The 23,511-nt window shown below is 39.2% G+C and overlaps 1 protein-coding gene across 1 annotated transcript in view; it reads left to right on the forward strand.

Annotated features, from left to right (window-relative positions):
- Positions 1 to 23,511, forward strand: part of NAALADL2 (N-acetylated alpha-linked acidic dipeptidase like 2) — a 950,604-nt gene that overhangs the window by 662,755 nt on the left and 264,338 nt on the right. Inside the window, 1 exon segment of the mRNA XM_060149018.1 lies at positions 22,350 to 22,496. Coding sequence (XP_060005001.1) covers positions 22,350 to 22,496 — 147 coding nt within the window.

Here is a 23,511-nt window from a genome sequence, read left to right on the forward strand (position 1 = left end):
ATATCCATGTTTATATCTGAATAATTATCTTCCATTTATGCTGATAGTTCAGTTTGTATTTGCTATGCTTATCAAGGCCCCAGAAAGTAAATAGAAATATCAAAATCACTGTTATTTAATGAAGCAGATGCTGAATAAATATGCTTAAAGCCTAAAAAGAATCTATATAAATTCTGGATATCTCCTGACCAATTACATATCAGTTGGAGCTTTTCAAACTTCCAAAATGAATAAATCTGTGTGTGTGTATATATATATATATATATATATATATATATATAAAGATCTTTATTCTCAGAATATATATATATATATATATATATATAAATTTCCTTGCAGTCCTGTATTATCTTGGCTCTAAGCAACATGATTGAAATTAGGATAATTTAGGTTCTAAAAAAGCAAGTCATAAGGGAAGAAAATATTTCAAAGTTCCTTGAAAAATTTTCTCCCAAATGTTTCTGGGATCCTTTTTATTTTCCCTGAGTCCAGATACTTCTGTCTGTCCTTGAGTTGTGTCTTCTCCATGAAATCTTCCCAAAGAGCTATATCCCACATGAATCTTTTCTTTCTCTTATAGCTCTTATACTTACACAGTGAACTAATAGTTTATTTCTTAATTATATGTTGCTTTAGGTTTTTGTAAATGTTTGACACTGTAAAATTTTGTTTCAAAAAGCAAAACTCTGGACTTCCCTGGCAGTCCAGTGGTTAAGACTCTATGCTTCCACTGCAGGGGGCAAGGGTTCGATCCCTGGTCAGAGAAATAAGATCCCACATACCGTGCAGCATGGCTAAAAAGAAAAACTCTAAAATATGATTCATTTCCTTGGGAATCCTTTATATTTTAATGACAAAAGCTGTTCTCAGGTAGTAGTGGTAGCTGATATTATAGCCTAAAAACTAGGCCCATTATGTATTCATTTAAAGATTTCCACATAGTCCTCTTTAAATATATCTAATATTGCTTTTAAAGGATGTTTTTATTTAAAAAAAAATATTAGTATTGATTGATTCATTTGTAAGGGGAGTGGTGGGAAATCAGCTTTTCTTCTACTCTCCTCTATCCCCTGACTGGGGTCCTGCAAATTAGACTGGACAAAAGACAGATTAACAAAAGAAAAACAAACAAAATTTATTAATGTGTGCATTGTACATACACACAAGAGAATTCAGTGATGAGTAACTCAAAGAGGTGGTTAGAACTTGGGTTTATATAGCATCTTTACAAAGGACAATGAATTTGTACAGAAGTGACACGACAAAGGAACGGGGTTTTAGGCTTTTAGGGGCGGCAAATTAGAAAGGAAAATATATGTCGGAAAAGAATTGTTGGAAGGGTTGTTTTAGCAAGGTTTGTTATGTAGATTCCTCTAGTGCCATCTGTCTGGGCTGAAAAGAGTCTAGAGTTGTCCCTGGTGATTAAGAACCCTCCTTCCTTTCCTAGTAGAGAGGAGGAAGGCAGAGAATTTTTACTATGTCTGCTTCCTCTCAATTACTTTCAGCTCAAAATAATCCTTATGTCAAAGTAGCATATTTTGGGGTGGCATACTCTGCACCCCCTCACATTCATTCAAGAAATATTTATCAAGCATCTTCTATGTACCATCCACATCGCACAAGATCTGGGCTCTTATGGAGTATGCATTCTAGCAGGAGTAGCCTGATGATATACAAATTAATGAAGAGGTGAACAAGAAATTATCACATGATAAGAGTACTATGTAGAAAATTAAAACAACAGGACATGATAGAGAGTGAGTGGCTGACTGCTTCATATTGGATAACCAAAGAGGTTTTCTGGGAGGAGACGACATTTATAAAACAGAAATAGAGTCACACATGTAGAAAACAAACTTAGGTGGGAGGGGGAAGCGGAGGAGGGATAAATTGGGACATTGGGATTGACATATACACACTACTATATATAAAATAGATAACTAATAAGTACCTACTGTATAGCACAGAGAACTCTACTCAATATTCTATAATGACCTGTATGGGAAAAGAATCTAAAAAAGAGTGGATATATGTATACATAAAACTTATTCACTTTACTGTACACCTGAAATTAACACAACATTGTAAATCAACTATACTCCAATAAAATTTTTTTAAAAAAAATTAAGACCTGAAGGAGCTGGCTAAGAAAAGACCAGGGGGCAAGAACTCCATGTGGTGGAATCAAGTAATCCTTAGTGTGTGATGTTAGTGGGTGAGGGAGAGTGCAATACTAGAGGAGAGTGAGGAAGTAGTCAGAACCCAGATATCAGGTTGGGTTGTCCAAACCAGGCTCAGTGTTTGGGTTTTATTTTGAGTGCAATGGGGAGCCCTTGGAAAGTTGAAACTAGGATGGAGGATCATGGTAGGTTTTACATTTTTAGAGATTAGTCTAGCAATATTGTGTTTTCAAAAGCATTTTTCATGCTGCTAGCCTTTATGATGATTATGTTTAATGGCTAGATGATATATGATGAGTTGTAATTTAAGTACTTATCTTTTGGGGTATTTAGGTTACTTTTAATATTCATTCCCTACTTATAATATTTAATACATTCAAAAAATAACATAGTATAAATAATGACGTGGTAAATATCTTTATGTAAATAATTTTCCTCTTCTGTTAGATTGGTTATAGGCTATGGGTTCTCAGAAATGAGGTAACTGGATCAAAGAACAGGATTTTTTTTTTTAAGCACTTAATACATCCTGCTAAATGACTTTCTAAAAGGCTTGTATTAAATTGTTTACATTGGTGATAATAGGAGCACACAATTTATTGCAGGCTTACTGACTCAAATCCTGTTAATTAAATAAGCAAAACCCCCCAAATGATTACATATATTACATATTTAGCATAAGAGAAAAACACTGTTACTTAAAGTAAGAAATTAAATAGCAAACACAACTATATAAAATACAACTTAGCTTAAACTTATACAATTTATGTGCTATCAGTTGTTATTTACCTTATGATAAATCTGCTATCTTGGTCTAATTAGAACACACCATGGTGCTTTCAGACTTGGAGAGCAGCCTGAATCTTAGTGATGAACATCCAAGAAAGTCTTTTGCAGATTTTCCTCAGAGCCTGGGGAGTAGCACAATTTGGCTTAAAGCCAGTCACTTTAGGGCTAGGGGTTTTCAAACACTTTCTAACTCTAGCTCCTGTGAGCCAAGACCCTATCTATTGGTGAGTCCTGAAGTTTTTTTTGTTTTTGTTTTTTATTTTTTGAACTTATTTTAAGTTATTGTTCAATTTCAGAACAAAGAAATACATTGCTATTTAACTGAATGTATTTGAAACAGAAATCCAAACTTCATTGACAAAGTGATCCTCCTAGTAATTTGTCTATCCACCACAGTGTTCAGTTATCAGAAAAGAAACTTCTAGCTAGTAGTGTCTATAGGTGAAAACCCCTACCTCTCTTTCAGATAGCAGTGGGTGCAAATTATTACATTATTTGCTAACCTCTTTTTGCAATTCTTTGTGATTACTTATTAGCATGTGTCTTGTAGACAACCCTGAGAGATGAAAATTAATCATTCTTAATATTATTTGAAAGAGGAGCACCACCTTGCCTACTTATTCGTGTCATGCTAGGTTTATATATACATCTTCTTTATCCATTCATCTGTCGATAGACACTTAGGTTGCTTCTGTGTCTTGGCTATTGTAAGTAGTGCTGCTATGAACATTGGGCTCTATGTACTTGTTTCTTTAGCTCTACCTCAGACTGACTGAATTGTAAGTCTGGGGATAGAGCCCAGCAACCTGTGTTGTAACAAGCCCTCAGGTGATCTCTTGAATGCTACAGTTTGAGAAACACTAAGTTACAAGTAAGGGGCAAAAGAAACTGAATAGTATAGAAAGACTATAAAAATTTGGTGTGAGGAACTGGGTGAATGTTGGGACCATATTTGGATCTAAGGAACACTGAGGAAAGAGCTGATTTGAGAGAAGATATCAATACTTTTTTTCTTTGATTTATTTTTTATCAAAATTTTAATTATGGTAAGATAGACTACACATAACATTTACCACCTTAATTATTCTTAAGTGTACAGTTCAGTAGTGTTATGTATATTCACATTGTTGTGCAATGAATCTCCAGAACTTTTTACCCTGCAAAACTGCAACTCTATACCCATTAAACCATTCCCCAGCTTCCCCCTCCGCCTAGTCCCTAGCAACCATCATTCTATTTTCTGTCTCTATGAATTTGACCATTCTAGATGCTTGATTATATTAATCTGGTTGGGCAGCTATAACAAAACACCATAGACTGGGTGGTTTTTATTTTTAAAATTGTTTTTGTTTGTTTATTTGTTTGTTTTTTGGCTGCTCAGTGTGCATGGCATACGGGATCTTAGTTCCCCGACCAGGGATTGAACCCATGCCCCCTGCAGTGGAAGCCTGGAGTCTCAACCACTGGACCGCTAGGGAAGTCCCATCTGGGTGGTTTAAACAACCAACATTTACTTTTCATAATTCTGGAAGCTGAAAAGTCCAGGGTCAAGGTGCTGGTTCCTGGTGAGAGCTCTCTTCCTATCTTGCAGACAGCCACCTTCTTGCTGTGTCATCACATGGTGGAGAAAGTTCTGGTGTCTCTTTCTGTTCTCTTAAGGTCACCAGCCCTATGAGATTAGGACCCCACCCTTATGACTTCATTTAACCTTTGTCACTTCCTCATGGACCCTATCTCCAAATACAGTCACATTGGAGGTTAGGGCTTCAACATATGAATTTTGGTGGGTGGGACCCAATATAGTCATAGCATTCATGTAAGTGGAATCCTACAGTATTTGTCTTTTTGTGACCAGCTTATTTCATTTAGCATAATGTAGAACTTAATCTTTGTTAAGTTTGACGTAACTATTCCACATCCAAGTGAGATGTCGTCGTGGCAGATAGCAGGAGGGCATGCTAAATGGTCATTTGTGTGCTTTTTGTGTCTATCTGCAAAATGTCAAATCCAATACACAGTCTCATATAAAAGTAGTCTCTATTTCAAAGTGCTTTTAGTTCCACATGTGGGGAAGAGGGGATTTCCAAAGTGAATTTTGAAAGCTGATGTCTTTGGAATCACAGCATTGGGATTAAAGAATTGAGAATTAAGTGGGGAATTCCCTGGCAGTCCAGTGTTTAGAACTCTGTGCTTTCACACAAAGGAAAATTAAGTTAAAACAAGTGATAGAAGTGTAAGACTTCCTGGTACATGCTGACCAAAATAATGGGCCTAGGTCTGGTGCAAAGAAACTTAACATGTGGGGATAGGAATGGGGGTGAGAGTCATGTGTAGTGTCTGAGTATCCTAAGCACAGTGCTCCTTAGACACAACGGTGGCTACAAAGCTCTGATGAACTTATTCTAGCAAAACTGTCCCTAGGCTAGCAGTTAATTTGGCCCAGGGCTTTAAGGTTATGCCACGATGCTGTCATCTGTCAGAGTGAGACATAGTACTGCTGATGGTGTTATTTCCTCTACCTAACTTCTCACTCTCAGCACTTAACTTGCTTGAAATGGTGATATGTGATGGTTTGCCATCCATATCCTTTTGCCCTTCTGCTTGCCAAGTCTGAATTTTTCAGCTTTTTCTCCCTGTGCCTTCCTAAAATTAAATGAATTACCTCTAAAAAAACCTGAGAGTACCCTCCTGATTTACAACCTTCCCATAACCCTGGTCATAGAGAGGACAGCAAACTTTCTTCTGCTGTCTACTGAATGATGCTAAATATATGCAGAGTAACTCCAATGTTTCCTTGCTTTTGCATGTCCCTTTTTTGAAATGTCTGCTTTTTTTTTTTTCTTGAGGGAAGTTACTAAATTTTCATTAAAAATATTTGCAGCCTGAGACAGTTAATGTTGAATTGAAAACCAGTTAGGTTTTTCGGTTAATTTTTTTAATGCCTGGCAGCTGGAATACATCATTAATATGCTGACCCTGGATTATTTAAAATAGCATTGCCTGTGAGACTAAGAGAAGCTATTTAAGACAAACCTCAGGAAGGCTGGTGGGGGGCTTCCCTGGTGGCGCAGTGGTTGAGGGTCCGCCTGCCGATGCAGGGGACACAGGTTTGTGCCCCGGTCCGGGAGGATCACGCGTGCCGCGTAGCGGCTAGGCCCTGGAGCCATGGCCGCTGAGCCTGCGTGTCCGGAGCCTGCGCTCCACAGCGGGAGAGGCCATGACAGTGAGAGGCCCGCGTACGGCAAAAAACAAAAAACAAAAAAAGAAGGCTGGTGGAATAATAGCTGAAGGTATGTTATGTCAGCCAATTCCACAACATGGAGCAGCACTGTGAAGCCAGAATTGTTATCATTCACTGAGACGTAAAATTTATATCTTGATCCTTTTGGTCATTAAAGGTCCTATAGGAAGTGTACCCAGGGGGAGTGTGCTTTCAGCCAGTGTGTTGACCAAAGGTCAGTTTGGATGTTTCTGCTTTACCTTTTCAATATGCTCATGGTTTCATTTAGATATAATCAGAGTACCGTTTTTGAAAGGGCTCTGGGGTTGTCACTCTATATGCAGTGTGCATTTCATGAAGAAATAGGTTTAGTAATTGCGATGACCAACAGCAAACCTATTACAGAAGTGCCAAAGTGGCTAAGGGATCTATGGAATTTGTTTAGCTGGTAAATTGTTTTTCTCTGTTTCTCTTAAACTGAAAGAATTTTAATTTAGTTGATTAGTCAGCAGTGAACCGGCTCTTTCCGTACAAATTGAGGAACTCCTTCCTTATTTCCTTAGTTAAGCTGGGGGAGCAAGAAATCATTGAGGGCTTCCCTGGTGGCGCAGTGGTTGAGAGTCCGCCTGCCGATGCAGGGCACACAGGTTCGTGCCCCGGTCCGGGAAGATCCCACATGCCGCGGAGCGGCTGGGCCCGTGAGCCATGGCCGCTGAGCCTGCGTGTCCGGAGCCTGTGCTCTGCAACGGGAGAGGCTACAACAGTTAGAGGCCCGCATAACACAAAAAAAAAAAAAAAAAAAAAAAAAGAAGTCATTGAACCAGGGATGAGTGTAGGTGGGGGAAGGAGGCAACAGCATAACAATCTAAGTTAGAAATCCCTACCTGTCATTCCATTTGCTATCCTTACATCTCTAGAGGATAGCAAAGCTTTTAGTCTGCAAAATGGGATAATAATACTTGCTTCACCTACCTCACAGGGTTGCAGTATAATATGACGTCTGTTTGTAAATGATAAATACTTATGTAAATGTCTCTTTGTAGTAAGTGAGGTGGTCCATCTTTGCATATTTTGATAATAATTTGATACTTGTCTAGAAAATATAAAAACACACAAACCATGTAAATAAGAGTAGTCCTTAAGGAAATCATGATACTAAATGAATGGAGTTTTGTTCTTAGTTTTTCCCACTGTCTTTTGGCTTTCTATTCCCTCTCAGTATCCTCCTGGTAATTTGGGATGCCTACTTTAGTAACCCCCTACCCCAGCAAGGGTCTCATGCTGTTGTATCCATTCCCAAATCCTCTATATGAGAACTTTTTCTTCCCTAATCAACTAAAGGGGCAGTTACTTTTATCTGTCTCCTACCCAATACCACATACATTTTTGATGATACTAACTTGACCTTCTTATATTAAAAGGTTGTCAGCAATACAACTCTAAATACCCCATCTTTCTACTTGTGGACATTTTATAAAATGTTAACATTTCTGAAACTGTGAGATAGCTGTTAGATGGTTTATTTCTTTCCTACTGTTTAAGAAAAACTATTTTTAGATTGCTACTATTCCTTACAATCAAGGGAATCTCAGAATTGGGAACATAGAACGTATAGTTCAGAGTGGATTTGCAACATGTTATTTACGGGAGAGGGGCAGGTGATTCAGTCACAGATTTAAAGTTCAAAAATAGTAAACAAGTAGACAATGAAAAGTCTTTCTCCTAAGCCTATTTCTCCCACCAGTACCTCTCCCCAGAGGCAAATAGTATTTGTGTATGTAGTTGTCCCTCAGTATCTGCAGGGACTGGTTCCATGACAACTCCCCATCCCCGTCCCATACCAAGCTCTGAGGATGTTCAAGTCCCGTATATGAAATGGCATAGTACATCCACAGATATAGAGGGCCAGCTGGATTACAGCACATACATATACTTTTTTAATGTTACTTTTGTTTTTAAACACAAATGACATCTTACAATCTTTTAATCTTTTACATTAAAAATGTAAAACTATATCTTAGAGATTGTTTTTCTCCATTTGCAAAAATACCTTCATTTTTTTTTTAGAGACAGCATATTATTCCATTGAATAAATAGAATATCATTTATTTAACCTTCATAAAATTTGTCCTAATTTTTTTCTTCAGCAGTATATGAGGCACTGGAATTCCCACATCATTTACAATGCAATCTACAATAAAAGTTGCCAAAGTTTTTTGTAAAATAAATATAAAAGACACTTTATATGTCTTTTATGTATAAAAAACATTTATAATTTTTTTTTCTGTGAAATGTCAGTTCATATTCATTGACTCTTTTCCCCCAGGTTTTTGATTGTTCTTGTTTATGGTAATTTTTGTCAAGCAGAAAAGTCATAATTTTATGTAGTTGGACTAATCAATCTTTTTTGTCTTCTGAGTTTGTCTTTTGTACTCTAAGTTTATTAAAATTATCTTCTATTGTTGTTTCCTCCATACTTTTATGATTTAGAGTTTTACACTTAAAAGAAGGGTTCATCTGGAATGTATTGTGGTATAAGATAGCATATAGTGGATACTATTTTATTTTATTAGTTGAGATTTTTATTTAAACCCAACAGAGTTGTTGAAATGTGAATACTTTTATAGTTCTAAAATAACACACCAGTTTTTATTGTTATACAAAGCCTTAAGTGGAGAGAAATAAAAAGGAAATAGGTCTTCTGCCATCATGTGCCTCTTGGTCAGGGAGCTAAAGTTGGTCAGGGAAGTGGAAGGAGAAAAGAGAGTTTGGGGTGGGGGAGGATATAAGTTAGAAGTTACAGTAAAAACAAGGGCAAATGTCTTTATTCTTCTCCATTTGCACCTTTACAGAGTTATCTTTAAGCATTCATTAGTTCATAAATATATTTTAAATACAGTTTGAATTATGTCACATATAAAGTTGTATTTGTCTACATTCAATAACAAGATTACAGTTTTAAAAATTAACAGAATGAAATGAGAATTAGTGTGTTTTTCAGTTTGCCAATTCTACTTGTATATACCAGAGGAATAACAATTCTTCACTGTTTAAGGCTGAGAATACTTTGTTAATACCCTGTGAGTTGGTTGTTAAAACTTTGCAGAAACCTTGAGATACTAGAGATTTTAGAAGTCCCATTTTATGGGTTGAAAATTGCCACTTTAAGATAAAACTATTTTTTCCTCTACTCAATTTAATCTTTTAAAAAGGCATTGCAAGATATTTATTGATTTTTTAAAATATTTTTACCATTTTGAAAGTATATTTTATGTATAAGGAACTCAGTATCAGATGCTGGTGTTAAGGATAAATTAAGTTTCTAGTTTAAAATATTAAAGAAAGTTGGTAGACATAACTTCCTGTTTCCTCTCAAAGATTGTTAGAGGAGATCTGCAATTCATTATTAAGAATGACATACTAGATAGCAACTTGACATACTGGCATAAAAATACAAACTAAGTAAATGAAGAACACATAATACAAGCACTGAAGAGATGCCACAGATAAACAGTTTGTTACAACCATATCCAGTAATTTAATACGACTTAAAAACAAAACAAAACTAGAATCCCAGGAAGAACACATTTAAGATTAGGATGTTCACGTGCATTAATGTGGTCTGTATGCTGCATATATAAGCATGGTAGAGAGGAAAAAGCATTGCATTTGGAGTGAAAAGAACTGGGATCAAATCCTTGTTGTATTGATTTGAGGCCTCAGTTTTCTAATTTGTAAAATAAAACTGTTTTGCAAGGAGAGATCACCCCTGTGGAACTCTTTGACAGGCCGGTTAACCCTATATCGACCCATTCTCAGAAATAATGTTTTAAAATGCTTAAATTAAAATACACAGGATGACAAAAGAAACCAAATATATCAAAGTGCAATTAGCTAAATATGAAAGCACACAAATTTGCATTTTAGTAATATATAAACTTAAAAAAAATTAAGCACATTGAATACCAAAATCCAGCAATATATCTCATAACTTTCTTCTTTTCAAATTAGTGGTGAGTTTATCCAACAACTGAAATGTGATATGAAAATGCCTCATTTCATTTGGTCACAAAGTTACAGATAATGCTAATACTATTGGGTTTATGGTCTCTTCACATTTGAATGAAAGGTTAAATTTCAGTTAGAATTGAGTAAAATAAAAATGCTTTTTTTTTTTGGTCCACCAGGTCCACAGATCTCCTAAATTTTTTATGTGGAGCTCAGGTTAATCACCTTGGGGCTTTGGGATTTTTAGGTTCTTTGTAGTTTCAAAATGTAGTAATTTCTCTATGATTCCTCACCTGGTTACATGTTCACATTGCCTGGGATCATGTTTATAAATTCTGAAAATTAAAAATGTAACAAAATTGTGTGAAACTACATCCAGTTGATCAAACAACCCCCAAAAACTCTACCATTAAACTCTACCATTAAAGTTTAATTTTTCACTAGTTCTGATTAAAATTTCTTATTCAAGTAGGTGATCTACCATCTAAGAGTGTCCACATTAATCAGAGTTCTCCAGGGTCCCAATATCTGCAGTTGGCCAGCTAGAGATCCAGGAGAGCTGATGGTATAAGTTCCAGCCCAAATGCCAGCAGGCTTGAGACCCATGAAGAACTGAAGTTTCAGCTGAATATAAAGAAGGAAAAGACCCATGTCCCAGCTCAAGGCAGTCAGGGAGGAGGAGTTCTCCCTTACTGGTGGGAAAGTCTGCCCTTTGATCTATTTAAACCTTAAATTGATTGAATTAAGGCCCATCCACATTAGGGAGGGCAATCTGCTTTAGCCAGTCTACCAATTCAAATAAAAATCTCATCCAAAAACATGCTCACAGATACACCCAGAATAATACTGAGTAAATATCTGGGCATCTTGTGGCCTAGACAAGTTGACACATAAAATTAACCATCCCAGTGCCTATAATAAGAAATCATTTTCTAAATACCATAGGCATCATTATCACAATGTGAACATTATTACACTGGGAACATCTGGAAGATAAGTTGTTTCTACACAACTGAAGTTACAAAATAATACTGAAATGAAGATAAAGTGACTTAATCTTATTATAATATGTAGAATGTGGTATTTTCATTTTGAATGTTATGCTTTTCTTGCTGTTTGAATAAGTAATCACCTTAGATTTCTTATGTATGTAGAGTAAGTATTTAAATACTTTAGAAACCTGTCAATGTGTCTTGGTATTGCTATTCAACCAATACAGATGTTGACTTAATGTCTTTATATTTCACTTTTATAGTAATTTACTCTGAGGTTTTGCCTTCAAGCTTAAAAGTATACTTGCAAAGAGCATACCCCTTTAGGATTGAGATAGTGATTTCATTTCAGGTCTTCAACAGAGTAGTGGTAGGAGATTAAACAAGTGACATAATCATGGTCTTTGCCTGAACTTGCTTATTTTATAAACTGGAATAAAAATGTTTGTTATCAGACATTAATTGTGGAACATTTTGAACTCCTTGGATGAAATACTTAATTTGAATTTACTCAGCCTTGCAAATTAATTCAAAAAATTGATTGACCTGCACAAATTTATTATCAACCTTCTCTCCCCCATGGTGGCTAACTTCTAGAAAAATGAAGGAAATAACTTTTCTTTGTACTTCCCTTTCAGATATTAGTGTTTCAGAGGTTGAGTAGATTAGTATCTATTACCTGATATGGATCCATTACAATCCACTGCAGTGCTGTGAGGGGAAACAAGTCACATGAAGATAGAAAGCAGATTTAGGATCACTTCAGGTCTGTAAATCTGGCCTAGATTTTAAAGTAGTGAATAATAAAAAAGACTTAGAGGATAGGGTTTGTGTGCCAGGAATGTTCTCCTCTTAAGGGAGATCCCCAGATGAAATAACTTGGGGAAAAACAATCAGTCTGAAAATTGGGTTCTTTTTTTATCCTATTTTACTCTGAGACTAGTTAGGAACAAAAGGACAAAATAAACATAGGCTTGAGGGTCCTGTAGTTCTGCCCCTCATCACTGATTAAATCACAGGAGAGTAGACAGTAGAAAACAAGGTGGTGGGAGAGACAGAGAGAGACACAGAGAGGAGAAACGTTGTGGGCTGGCAAGAGAAGTCCTCCACAAGACTTTACAGGGAAACTCAGTAGGTAAGGAACAAGCCCCAGAAAGGCTCGTTAGGGAACTCTGTGTCCCCTCTGATCCTCCAATCTTGGATTGGCTTTCTTGAAGCTTTTACTCTTCATTTGGGCTTAACTCTGACAGGAGACTCAACATCCCAGTGCCCCAAGCTGTAGAGTCGAGCTACACCTTGGGCCACGCAACCCTATTGTTCTGTACCCTGTCTTCCCTCTGTAAATAGTCTATGTTAGCACCATAGATGTGGTTTAAGAGATCTTAACCGTCAAAATATAATTTTAAAGCAATTCTAGGTAATGCTCAGCCTGTTGCCATCTTAGAGTTGGTTTAGAAAGGAGTTTAAGTATGATGGAGGTGGCAATACAAACCTTTAGGGAAAAGATAGACTTTCCAATAAATGGGTAAAGTAAAGCAAGCCAGAGTAGGGGAAAGGATGCAGAAGTATTTTAAGAAATGTGATTCTGAAGGCTGGATGTTACCCTTTTGATTTGCCTGGAAAATGGAATGCAATGAAAATATTAAATCTATGCAATGGGATTAGTCATGGAAAGAACAGAGAGACTAGAGAATCTGTACTGCCTCTGGAAAGAATCCCTGGGGCCCGAAAAAGACTGAGGCAAAACAAGAATTTTGCTTTGTGCAACTGTTAGATCAAACAAAAAATGTAAGTATTGATTGGAGTGAGTCATCTCTGCCATTTTAATTATTTGCACATATGGGAAATTAATACTTTTTGTCAGAGGGAAGCTATTATATAAAAATGATGACTGAGTAAAAGTGATATCAAAATTTTAAACCACAATTATTTTTAAAAATTTAATTGAATAATTTTTTTTTCAGACAACTCATGGAATTTAGAGTTGTCAATTTTTTTTTTTTTTTTTTTCTGGTACGCAGGCCTCTCACTGTTGTGGGCTCTCCCGTTGAGGAGCACAGGCTCCGAACGCGCAGGCTCAGCGGCCATGGCTCACGGGCCCAGCCGCTCCGCGGCATGTGGGATCTTCCCGGACCGGGGCACGAACCCGTGTCCCCTGCAGCGGCAGGCGGACTCTCAACCACTGGAAGCCCGAGTTGTCAATTTTTGATCCATGGCATTCCTCTGTTGAGAAAAATTTTCTATCTAAGGAACATGGCTGATATTTAGAGTGGATGTAAGAATTGTGTATATGAAATTAAATTAAAACCAAATCTATATTTTCATTGATGATGAGTAGGGTACATATGCTATCTCAGAAAGACATAGAGGGGCTTCCCTGGTGGCACAGTGGTTGAGAGTCCGCCTGCCGATGCAGGGGACACGGGTTCGTGCCCTGGTCCGGGAAGATCCCACATGCGGCTGGGCCCGTGAGCCATGGCCGCTGAGCCTGCGCGTCCGGAGCCTGTGCTCTGCAACGGGAGAGGCCACAACAGTGAGAAGCCTGCGTACCACACACACACAAAAAAGACATAGATGTTGCTGCAGTAAAGGGGAAGTAGACCACTTAGCCAATAAAATTAAAATTTATTTTTTAAGCATCTGAGAAAAGACTAGATTCCACCAAAGCCTCATTAATAACATACAAGAATGCAACAGCCTAGGTTTCACAAATTCAAATGCCTCCAGCCACCATTTAGTACATTTGAATGAGTGAGGCAGGCTGAGCATGACACACTAATGATGGGACACTGATGAATGTCTTGCCTGCTCAGTGCAATCAAATTCAACTAGAAAAAAGTTTATTCTGGCTCAACAAATACCTTCAAAGTTATCAGTTTTCACAACTGATTTCAATTGGATCTCTCAAAAATACTTGGGACTTCTTACACAATGTAGTCTCTTTGCTTTTTGTGATCCAGTACTTAAGGGTAGCTCTTCTTTGGGAATAATCAAGACCCTCCCCAAACTATCCCAGTTGATGTAAAACCTACAGGAGTCTTTGCCCCAGGAGTATATGAGGGAGTGAAAGAGGATTAACTGTCTTTTCAGAAAATTAGGCTTTCAAACAAAGAAAGTTTCTGGGGGTCACCATAAAAAGCATTAGCTTGCTGGTTAGACTGTGTGCTAGAACACTCTTTTTACTTTCTATTTCCAAAGTGCTTAATTACCCAAGATATTTGCAAATAACATGAAGATCCCACATGCCATGCCTAGTTTATAAACACTTACACAGACTTTCCATTTTAATTGATTTTAAATTTGTTTCAGATATCTTTCTGTTAGGACCTCAAAAAAATGGATAGGTAATGAAACATTATTATATGTTTGAAAGATCTAGCATTGTAGTTGAAAAAAGTTAGAAAAACTCACTTTCTGAATATTAAAATTTATATTTCCAAATCTTTTGATGGATTATATTTAAAAGTGTTTTTGAAATTATATCATGCCAAAGAAGCATGGGAAGAGGTTGAAGTGTCAATGTCTTGATTCAATGGCAAACATACACTGAATACATATGTTTTGCCAGATTTTGGATGAGATGTTCTCGCACTATTGTCTCATATCCCTCATGATTCCTGCTGAGGAGATTGGCATTCTTCCACATTTCATACTTGAGACAACAGCATCACAGAACGATTCTAGATTTTTGGAAATTTTACTAATGAAGACATTTTAAATCAATAATAGTTATAGGAACAGTTTTTTTACTGGTTATGATTTTTTAATTATGCTTTGATTTATTTTTATAAAGCTACTGCCATTTGTTTTGCATGCTAGACAACTCTTAGTTTAAGAAATAATACTCTATCACCGTTTATTTCCCTAGAGGTTGCACTTAGCTTTGTGGTTCTCCTTGACCCATGGTATTTGGCATATACTCTTTTTTTTTTCTTTATTGGAGTATAATTGCTTTACAATGGTGTGTTAGTTTCTGCTTTACAACAAAATGAATCAGTTATATATATACATATGTTCCCATATCTCTTCCCTCTTCCGTCTCCCTCCCTCCCGCCCTCCCTAGCCCACCCCTCCAGGCGATCACAAAGCACCGAGCTGATCTCCCTGTGCTATGTGGCTGCTTCCCACTAGCTATCTACATTACGTTTGATAGTGTATATATGTCCATGCATCTCTCTCGCTTTGTCACAGCTTACCCTTCCCCCTCTCCATATCCTCAAGTCCATTCTCTAGTAGTTCTGTGTCTTTATTCCTGTCTTACCCCTAGGTTCTTCATGACATTTTTTTTTCTTAAATTCCATATATATGTGTTAGCATACGGTATTTGTCTCTCACTTTCTGACTTACTTCACTCTGTATGACAGACTCGAGGTCAATCCACCTCATTACAAATAGCTCAATTTCGTTTCTTTTTATGGCTGAGTAATAGTCCATTGTATATATGTGCCACATCTTCTTTATCCATTCATCCGATGATGGACACTTAGGTTGTTTCCATCTCCGGGCTATTGTAAATAGAGCTGCAATGAACATTTTGGTACATGACTCTTTTTTTTTTAAATTAATTAATTAATTAATTAATTTGTCTGCGTTGGGTCTTCGTTGCGGTGTGCAGGCTTCTCGTTGCGGTGGCTTCTCTTGTTGCAGAGCGCAGGCTCTAGGCACGTGGGCTTCAGTAGTTGTGGCACGTGGGCTCAGTAGCTGTGGCTCGCGGGCTCTAGAGTGCAGGCTCAGTAGTTGTGGCGCACGGGCTTAGTTGCTCTGCGGCATGTGGGATCTTCCCAGACCAGGACTCGAACCCATGTCCCCTGCATTGGCAGGCGGATTCTTAACCACTGTGCCACCAGGGAAGTCTGGTACATGACTCTTTTTGAATTATGGTTTTCTAAGGGTATATGCCCAGTAGTGGGATTGCTGGGTCATATGGTAGTTCTATTTGTAGTTTTTTAAGGAACCTCCATACTGTTCTCCACAGTGGCTGAACCAATTCACATTCCACCAACAGTGTAAGAGGGTTCCCTTTTCACCACACTCTATCCAGCATTTATTGTTTCTAGATTTTTTGATGATGGCCTTTCTGACCAGTGTGAGATGATATCTCATTGTAGTTTTGATTTGCATTTCTCTAATGATTAGTGATGTTGAGCATTCTTTCATGTGTTTGTTGGCAGTCTGTATATCTTCTTTGGAGAAATGTTTATTTAGGTCTTCTGCCCATTTTTGGATTGGGTTGTTTGTTTTTTTGTTATTGAGCTGCATGAGCTGCTTATAAATTTTGGAGATTAATCCTTTGTCAGTTGCTTCATTTGCAAATATTTTCTCCCATTCTGAGGGTTGTCTTTTGGTCTTGTTTATGGTTTCCTTTGCTGTGCAACAGCTTTGAAGTTTCATTAGGTCCCATTGGTTTATTTTTGTTTTTATTTCCATTTCTGTAGGAGGTGGGTCAAAAAGGATCTTGCTGTGATTTATGTCATAGAGTGTCCTGCCTTTGTTTTCCTCTAACAGTTTGATAGTTTCTGGGCTTACGTTTAGGTCTTTAGTCCATTTTGAGTTTATTTTTGTGTATGGTGTTAGGGAGTGATCTAATTTCATACTTTTACATGTACCTGTCCAGTTTTCCCAGCACCACTTATTGAATAGGCTGTCCTTTCTCCACTGTACATTCCTGCCTCCTTTATCAAAGATAAGGTGACCATATGTGTGTGGGTTGATCTCTGGGCTTTCTATCCTGTTCCATTGATCAACCTTTCTGTTTTTGTGCCAGAACCATACTGTCTTGATTACTGTAGCTTTGTAGTATAGTCTGAAGTCAGGGAGCCTGATTCCTCCAGCTCCGTTTTTCGTTCTCAAGATTGCTTTGGCTATTCAGGGTCTTTTGTGTTTCCATACAAATTGTGAATTTTTTTGTTCTAGTTCTGTGAAAAATGCCAGTGGTAGTTTGATAGGGATTGCATTGAATCTGTAGATTGCTTTGGGTAGTAGAGTAAATGTTGATTCTTCCAATCCAAGAACATGGTATATTTCTCCATCTATTTGTACCATCTTTAATTTCATCAGTGTCTTATAATTTTCTGCATACAGGACTTTTGTCTCCTTAGGTAGGTTTATTCCTAGATATTTTATTCTTTATGTTGCAGTGGTAAATGGGAGTGTTTTCTTGATTTCACTTTCAGATTTATCATCATTAGTGTATAGGAATGCCAGAGATTTCTGTGCATTTATTTTGTATCCTGCTACTTTACCAAATTCATTGATTAGCTCTAGTAGTTTTCTGGTAGCATCTTTAGGATTCTCTATGTATAGTATCATGTCATCTGCAAACAGTGACAGCTTTACTTCTTCTTTTCTGATTTGGATTCCTTTTATTTTCTTTTCTTCTCTGATTGCTGTGGTTATAACTTCCAAAACTATGCTGAATAAAAGTGGTGAGAGTGGGCAACCTTGTCTTGTGCCTGATCTTAGTGGAAATGCTTTCCTATGTTGGGTGCATAAATATTTACAATTGTTATATCTTCTTCTTGGATTGATCCCTTGATCATTATGTAGGGTTCTTCTTGTCTCTTCTAATAGTCTTTATTTTAAAGTCTATTTTGTCTGATAAGAATTGCTACTCCAGCTTTCTTTTGGTTTCCATTTGCATGAAATATCTTTTTCCATCCCCTTACTTTCAGTCTGTGTGTGTCTCTAGGTCTGAAGTGGGTCTCTTGTAGACAGCAAATATATGGGTCTTGGTTTTGTATCCCTTCAGCCAGTCTGTGTCTTTTGGTGGCACCATTTAGTCCATTTACATTTAAGGTAATTATTGATATGTATGTTCCTATTACCATTTTCTTAATTGTTTTGTGTTCATTATTATAGGTGTTTTCCTTCTCTCGTGTTTCCTGCCTAGAGAAGTTCCTTTAGCACTTGTTGTAGAGCTGGTTTGGTGGTGCTGAACTCTCTCAGCTTTTGCTTGTCTGTAAAGGTTTTAATTTCTCCATCAAATCTGAATGAGATCCTTGCTGGGTAGAGTAACCTTGGTTCCAGGTTTTTCGCCTTCATCACTCTAAATATGTCCTGCCAGTCCCTTCTGGTTTGTAGAGTTTCTGCTCAAAGATCAGCTGTTAACCTTATGGGGATTCCTTTGTGTGTTATTTGTTGTTTTTCCCTTGCTGCTTTTAATATGTTTTCTTTGTATTTAAATTTTGACAGTTTGATTAATATGTGTCTTGGAGTATTTCTCCTTGGATTTATCCTGTATGGGACTCTCTGTGCTTCCTGGACTTGATTAACTATTTCCTTTCCCATATTAGGGAAGTTTTCAACTATAATCTCTTCAAATATTTTCTCAGTCCCTTTCTTTTTCTCTTCTTCTTTTTGAACCCCTATGATTTGAATGTTGGTGCGCTTAATGTTGTCCCAGAGGTCTCTGAGACTGTCCTCAGTTCTTTTCATTCTTTTTTCTTTATTCAGCTCTGCAGTAGTTATTTCCACTATTTTATCTTCCAGGTCAATTATTAGTTCTTCTGCCTCAGTTATTCTGCTATTGATCCCATCTAGAGTATTTTTAATTTCATTTATTTTGTTGTTTATCATTGTTTGTTTCATCTTTAGTTCTTCTAGGTCCTTGTTAAATGTTTCTTGCATTTTGTCTATTCTATTTCCAAGATTTTGGATCATCTTTACTATCATTATTCTGAATTCTTTTTCAGGTAGACTGCCTATTTCCTCTTCAATTGTTAGGTCTGGTGGGTTTTTATCTTGCTCCTTCATCTGCTGTGTGTTTTTCTGTCTTCTCATTTTGCTTATCTTACTGTGTTTGGGGGTCTCTTTTTTGCAGGCTGCAGTTCCCGTTGTTTTTGGTGTCTGTCCCCAGTGGCTAAAGTTGGTTCAGTGGCTTGTGTAGCCTTCCTGGTGGAGGGGACTAGTGCCTGTGTTCTGGTGGATGAGGCTGGATCTTGTCTTTCTGGTGGGCAGATCTACGTCTGATGGTGTGTTTTGAGGTGTCTGTGGACTTATTATGATTTTAGGCAGCCTCTCTGCTAATGGGTGGGGTTGTGTTCCTGTTTTGCTAGTTGTTTGGCATAGGATGTCCAGCACTGTAGCTTGCTGGTCGTTGAGTGAAGCTGGGTGCTGGTGTTGAGATGGAGATCTCTGGGAGATTTTCACCATTTGATATTATGTGGAGCTTGGAGGTCTCTTGTGGACCAGTGTCCTGAAGTTGGCTCTCCCACCTCAGAGGCACAGCACTGACTCCTGGCTGCAGCACCAAGAGCCTTTCATCCACACGGCTCAGAATAAAAGAGAGACAAAGTAGAAAGAAAGAATTAGTAGAAGTAGAAAGAAAGAAAGAAAGAAAGAAAGAAAGAAAGAAAGAAAGAAAGGAGTGAGGGAAGGAGGGAGGGAGCGAGGAAGGAAGGAAGGAAGGAGGGAAAGATGGAAAAAAAGAAAGAAAGAAGATAAAATAAAATAAAGTAAGATAAAATATAATAAAGTTATTAAAATAAAAAAATAATTATTGATAAATAAAAAATGGACGCATAGAGCCCTAGGAAAATGGTGGAAGCAAAGCTATACAGACAAAATCTCACAGAAGCATACACATACACACTCACAAAAAGAGGAAAAGGGGAAAAAATCATAAATCTTGCTCTCAAAGTCCACCTCCTCAATTTGTGATGATTCATTGTTTAAAGGAGGGAAGGAAGGAAAGAAAGAACGAAGATAAAGTGAAATAAAGTTATTAAAATAAAAATGAATTATTAAGAAAAAATTAAAAACAAACAAAAAATAACGTAAGGATAGAACCCTCGGACAAATGGTGGAAGCAAAGCTATACAGACAAAATCTCACACAGAAGCATACACACCCACAAAAAAAGGAAAAAGGGAAAAAATCATAAATCTTGCTCTCAACGTCCACCTCCTCAATTTGGGATGATTCGTTGTGTATTCATGTATTCCACAGGTGCAGGGTACATCAAGTTGATTGTGGAGCTTTAATTTGCTGCTTCTGAGGCTGCTGGGACAGATTTCCCTTTCTCTTCTTTGTTCTCACAGCTCCTTGGGTTCAGCTTTGGATCTGGCCCCGCCTCTGCGTGTAGGTCGTAGGAGGGCATCTGTTCTTCGCTCAGACAGGACGGGGTTAAAGGAGCAGCTGATTCAGAGGCTCCGGCTCACTCAGGCCGGGGGGGGGGGGGAGGGGGGAGGGGGGAGGGCGGGGCACGTATTGGGGGGAGGGCGGGGCACGTAGTGCGGGGGGGAGGGCGGGGCACGTAGTGCGGGGGGGAGGGCGGGGCACGTAGTGCGGGGGGGGGGGAGGGCGGGGCACGTAGTGCGGGGGGGGAGGGCGGGGCACGTAGTGCGGGGGGGGGAGGGCGGGGCACGTAGTGCGGGGGGGGGGAGGGCGGGGCACGTAGTGCGGGGGGGGGAGGGCGGGGCACGTAGTGCGGGGGGGGGAGGGCGGGGCACGTAGTGCGGGGGGGGGAGGGCGGGGCACGTAGTGCGGGGGGGAGGGCGGGGCACGTAGTGCGGGGGGGGGGAGGGCGGGGCACGTAGTGCGGGGGGGGAGGGCGGGGCACGTAGTGCGGGGGGGGAGGGCGGGGCACGTAGTGCGGGGGGGGAGGGCGGGGCACGTAGTGCGGGGGGGGGGAGGGCGGGGCACGTAGTGCGGGGGGGGGGGAGGGCGGGGCACGTAGTGCGGGGGCGGGCCTACAGCGGCAGAGGCCGGCGTGACATTGCAACAGCGTGAGGCGCGCCGTGCATTCTCCTGGGGTAGTTGTCCCTGGATCCCGGGACCCTGGCAGTGGTGGGCTGCACAGGCTCCCCGGAAGGTGGGTGTGGATAGTGACCTGTGCTCGCACACAGGCTTCTTGGTGGCGGCAGCAGCAGCCTTAGCGTCTCATGCCCGTCTCTGGGGTCCGCGCTTTTAGCCGCGGCTGGCGCCCGTCTCTGGAGCTCCTTTAAGCAGCGCTCTTAATCCCGTCTCCTCGCGCACCAGGAAACAAAGAGGGAAGAAAAAGTCTCTTGCCTCTTCGGCAGGTCCAGGCTTTTCCCCGGACTCCCTCCCGGCTAGCCGTGGCGCACTAACCCCCTGCAGGCTGTGTTCACGCCGCCAACCCCAGTCCTCTCCCTGCGCTCCGACCGAAACCCGAGCCTCAGCTCCCAGCCCCGCCCGCCCCGGCGGGTGAGCAGACAAGCCTCTCGGGCTGGTAAGTGCCGGTCGGCACCGATCCTCTGTGCGGGAATCTCCCCGCTTTGCCCCCCGCACCCCTGTTACTGTGCTCTCCTCCGCGGCTCTGAAGCTTTCCCCCTCCGCTACCTGCAGTCTCCGCCCGCGAAGGGGCTTCTAGTGTGTGGAATCCTTTCCTCCTTCACAGCTCCCTTGTCCCATCCCTATCCTTTTGTCTGTGTTTATTCTTTTTTCTTTTGCCCTCCCCAGGTACATGGGGGGTTTCTTGCCTTTTGGGAGGTCTGAGGTCTTTTGCCAGCGTTCAGTAGGTGTTCTGTAGGAGTTGTTCCACGTGTGTAGATGTATTTGTTCCACGTGATGTAGTTGTTCCACGTGTGTAGATGTATTTGTTCCACGTGATGTAGTTGTTCCACGTGTGTAGATGTATTTCTGGTGTATCTGTGGGGAGGAAGGTGATCTCCGCGTCTTACTCTTTCACCTGGCATATACTCTTAACACATGTGGGGATATGCTTTGACGAGGAAATTGAGAAATTTTTTTCTGTGGTTGTCCAATAAACATTTTTAGAATAGAATTATATCTTACCAAACTGTCCTTTAAATTTGTGGGAAAACTTTAAAAAAGACAAAACTAAACCTTTTTTAGGGACTCAACATTCTCTTAACGAGTCATTACAGATAATATAGCTATGATAAAAATGCTTTTTAAGCAACAATAACAAGCAAAGCTTGATTTAGTCCAGTGCTAGTCACTCTTCAGTGAGCATGAGCGCAGTAGAGGAATGTTGCTACACAGATTTCTGGGCTCCATCCCCAAAGGTTCCCATTTGGGAGGACATGGGTGGAGACTAAGCATTTACATTTCATGTTTCGAATAAGCTCCTGGGTGCCATTGATGCTGCTGAACTGTGAACCACGTTTTGAGTAGCATTCATTTAGGGATAACCTAAGAAGCATAGTGTGTGCTAACAATTTAAATTATGTTTTTCAGAAAAATAATTTCAACTGTTCCAGAAGAGGTCAGTGCCCAGAAACAAATATCAGTTCTGTACAGATGCAAGATGATGCCAATTACTTCATCAACCATCTTGGAGTTCCCACCGTGAGGTTTACTTATGAGGACATCAAAGCATTAGAGGTGAGTGTTTCCAAAAATGCAAAACACACACAATATATATAGCAGACATGCAGAATTTTATTTTATCCTGGCTTTTTTGTCTTTCTTACCCAATAGGTAACTATAAGAAGCTGCTTCATTTAGAAAGTTATTCTTGTTGTTCAGAGGCTTTGTAAGAATATTTGAAAACATCAGCTCTTTTCAATAGTGTTGAATTCAATTTAAAAAGATTTATACAGTCACTCACATTTTCAGTGTGCTTCGCAGCAAGAAATGTGCAGTTGTTGGATTAACATCAAAACGTAATTGTAATCTTCAGAATTCACAGAAACAGATGACATGTGCAATAGATTATCCTCTTCTTGCCCAAGGGAAAGTGCATTTCATGTGCTGTATGTTAATGTGAGTCTTGTGGATTAGCTTCCCAAAGTTTGTCAATAGTTTGCTTGCCTAAAAAGATGCTACTTTTTTTGTGTGTGAGGATACGAAGTTTTTCCCCAAAGAATATCACAGAGACCTGATTCACCTTAAGTATGTTCATTCTTCTGTTGGACATTAAGCCTTTTAATCTTTCTCAGAGTTATGTCACAGGAAACTGTTTCTCTGTAGATCCAAACCTGCTGAAAGACTTTTCCTTCTTTTACAAATTGTGCATGCATTATTGGGAGCTATTTGAAAGTCTCTGGGGTGGCCTTCTTGATGTAACTATTTCATTAACAAAATAGTGGCTGGAAAATAGACTAAAACCTTCTTTGTTTTTCAAATTATAAACGTTCCTGGGAAGTTGTGTTTAAATTATATTTTTATCAACGTCAGATATGCAATATCTTAATGTCTGATAGCTTTTAGCAAAAGTGACCTTTAGGTTTCTCTGCAGCCCTCTACCCTCACCCCTTACTCCCTCAGTAGACACAAATGATCACTAACAACTTAAATTCACAGATGGAGAAACTCTGGTGACTCCTATTGTAATGAGATGAATTCTTGGGTAATGCAAAAGTAATCACTGTGATTTATCAATTTTTTAAAATGGAAT

Source organism: Lagenorhynchus albirostris, chromosome 5 (genome assembly GCF_949774975.1).
Source record: "Lagenorhynchus albirostris chromosome 5, mLagAlb1.1, whole genome shotgun sequence".
NCBI lineage: Eukaryota > Metazoa > Chordata > Mammalia > Artiodactyla > Delphinidae > Lagenorhynchus > Lagenorhynchus albirostris.